Source organism: Eschrichtius robustus, chromosome X (assembly GCF_028021215.1).
Source record: "Eschrichtius robustus isolate mEscRob2 chromosome X, mEscRob2.pri, whole genome shotgun sequence".
Taxonomy (NCBI): domain Eukaryota; kingdom Metazoa; phylum Chordata; class Mammalia; order Artiodactyla; family Eschrichtiidae; genus Eschrichtius; species Eschrichtius robustus.
The window spans coordinates 70,292,366-70,295,483 of NC_090845.1; the positions used below are offsets into that span (position 1 = coordinate 70,292,366).

Genomic DNA, 3,118 nt, shown 5'->3' on the forward strand with positions numbered 1-3,118 from the left:
GTCTGGGGAGCATTATTATCACCATTTAATTAATAGGACAATTGAGACCCAGGAATGATAAATAAATTACCTTATGGTAAATAGTTAATGACAGAGTCAGAACCCAAGTCTCCTTACCCCTGGTCCTATTCTCTATCCTTTGAGCAATAGTGCCTCCCTAAATCATTTGTGTTTTCATGTAGGAGTTAAATCTTCATTAGACATTTTAATGTACGTTGCCTTAATGAGTTTTTTTAATATTACAGGAATATATTGCACTCTTCTGTTTAGAAACCTTGTCTAATAAAATGCTTGGAGAAGCCTTCCTAATTGAACTCCTATACAAAGAACCACTTACATGTAAGAAAACCTCAAGTGATGAAAAGGAAACTTGGAAAAAGCAGCTTTTAGATATAGAAGACAATTCACTTTCCCCTGATAAAATGGAAAATCAAAATAAGGTCATGAAAGAAAGTTTAACAGAGCAAAGTAATGATAAAAATAAAATAAAATCTGTGGATGAGGTAACTGTAGCAAAATGCAAAAGTGCATCCCTTCCAGGAAATGTGTCTGCTGCGTTGCCCATTCCAAAGAGAGAACATGATGAAAAACAACTAGATTTATACCGATCTTGCTCATGTACAAGTATCTGCCAGAATTATCCGGACCTACAGATTGGAGGAGACCACGTGGGTAACATGTATGATTCCGGCTGCTTTGTGGAACACATACGTGATGATGCTTTTAATGGTCCTCTTTTACTTTCAGTAGATGTACCGTTGGATCATTCTCCCATCAGTGAACCTCTAGAGAAACTACCTGCCTCAAAGCTTTTGAATGGGGATGAAATTCGAGAAAAAAGTATGTTGTTTCATAAGCAGCCCCTCTCTAATTCTATGCTTAATAGTTATATGGAAAAAAAAGTGGACGAACTCTACAAACAGTTTTTGGAAGAAAATCTCACTAGGTGCTGCTCCATAACCAATCTTATGGCTTCCAATTTGTTAATGAATAATGTAAATCAGATTAGCCTTCAAATCTCTCAAGAGCAGAACATAGAGGCATCGAAAGCTCGGGAAGTTCTCTTACGTTCTTTAGCAAGATGTAATCTCTGTAACATTTCCCACGGAAATAGTTCTGAATTTAGCACTCCTAACTTACAAATTTCAAAACAGAGAAGTAGGGAACTTGTATCACATCTACAATAAGAACCAACTGTAGGTTGGTTGGACTAGCTTATGAGACTGGAGTAACAGCAGTCTTCTCTGGCTTATTGTGCCACATCAGACCCCTTTGTGGTGTGGTTATTACATTTTTCGAGAAATTATTTGACCAGTGGTACATCTGAATTCTTGTAGATGACAATTTAAATGATTGAGTTTTATGACCATACTTTTAATTGTTTTGACATCTTTAATGGTTGCTACATTCAAGTTTGTATATTCCATATATGCTTATCTAATTGCCGCCAGCATCCCAAATTGATTACCTCACTCTCACTCATCAGATTTATTTACCACAAAAGTGGTTAAAAAAAAGTGAGATGAGAGAATTATTGCTCTCAGATACTGAAAAGACAACTAGAAACTGTATCAGACAGGGACATTTATTTCTCCACAAAACTGTTTAAAGACATATGAGTAGTGCTTAAATATCTTTCTTTTTATTTTCAACATACAGAATCTTTCACACTGACAATCAGAAATTCTTCAAACAAAAGTTGGATTTAAATGATACTTGAAAGAAATGTGGAAGGAGGGCTTAAGGAAAAATGGAGAATTTGCCATTAAGATTTGCAATTGAACTTGATGCTTTTGAACTTTCTTGGGACAAGCATCAACTATTATATATCACTCTGTCATGCATGGTGGTTTTCAGCAATGGGAGGAAGGAAAGCATATACGTAGAGTGAACAAAGTGCATAGAGAACCACCATCTAGAAATGAAGAGGATCTCCTGGCAATATTTACACTTCCCAGATTATCCTCAATCAAGATCCTGGCTTAGGATAAGAGCAGGGAGTTATAGCAATTTTGGAATTTAATTAAATTAATTAATTAACAAAACATACCTAAGAATGGTATAGTTTACTGCAGACTTGGAAACAAGACCCTATACTTTATAGCTCACACTTCTCTCCCAGGTATAGTAAAATGATTGACATGTATTTTGCTTGTAAAATGAAATGGTATGAATTTATGTTATGGAATTGTTATGGTTGCATTATATATTAATAAGATTTGTACCTTAGTACTCACATATTCTGTTCCAATTATCTCTTTGGTCTTTGATTAAATTTTAAAGAATAAATTACCCAGATGCCCTTACAATTTGTTCCTTTTGATCACACAATCTTTAGTTTATTTTCACCGTCTTCAACTTTCTATGATCTAATAATAAGTGCCCCTGATTTGTTTCCTGTTCATCAGTCCTTTCTCCAACATCTTCTCCAATAAGCCTCCCAATCCATTTCCACCATTCTGACATTTGATTCTGAAGAGACAATGGATAAGGGTTTTGGAACAACTGACTTAATGTCTTATAGATACAGAAAAAACAGTTGTTTGTACATTGTTTTATATATTGCTAAATTTGTACATTTTAATATGAGTTACCAAAATGATAAAATATTAATGTTAAACTTTATCTTTTCTAAAGTGAATGAAACGTCGTTGGGCAACATTATTGGTGTGAAGTTTTCTTAGAGATTGTAATATGTATTAATACTTTACGAAGAAGATATATTCATAATAGTATTAAGACTACATAGTATTTTTAAAAAAACAATATTTAGCTAGTACCAAATTTAGAAGTGCATTTAATTATTACTCTAATATTTCAATTTTCTTCCTCTTGCTTATGTCATCAAAATTCTTAATTTCTAAAGATTACTCACTTACTGTTTAAACAGCCTAAGAATTCAATGCGATATTTAAGCAAGGAAAGATAATAAATTTAGTGTTATTTTCATCTTGACCTCATACTTGCTGCCTTCAATGCTTGAATGAAATATGCATAAGGGGTTGTGGTTTAGCATGTTTGGATCCTAAGTAGGCATTCTTCATTCTATCTTTCATCATGGGTTTCACTTATATGACAATGCAGTTCCATTTTAAAATGTTATTTGAAATGTATGGAA

The 3,118-nt window shown here is 33.5% G+C and overlaps 1 protein-coding gene across 1 annotated transcript; it reads left to right on the forward strand.

Annotated features, from left to right (window-relative positions):
- The first annotated feature begins 287 nt into the window (after positions 1 to 287).
- On the forward strand, positions 288 to 1,187 carry LOC137756344 (TLR adapter interacting with SLC15A4 on the lysosome-like). The gene has a single exon (XM_068532637.1). It carries the CDS (start codon positions 288 to 290, stop codon positions 1,185 to 1,187), a length of 900 nt encoding a protein of 299 aa, XP_068388738.1.
- Positions 1,188 to 3,118: the final 1,931 nt, after the last annotated feature.

What these genes read in the sequence shown, in the direction of transcription:
- LOC137756344 (XM_068532637.1), top strand. Translation starts at nt 288, where the DNA reads ATGCTTGGAGAAGCCTTCCTAATTGAACTCCTATACAAAGAACCACTT.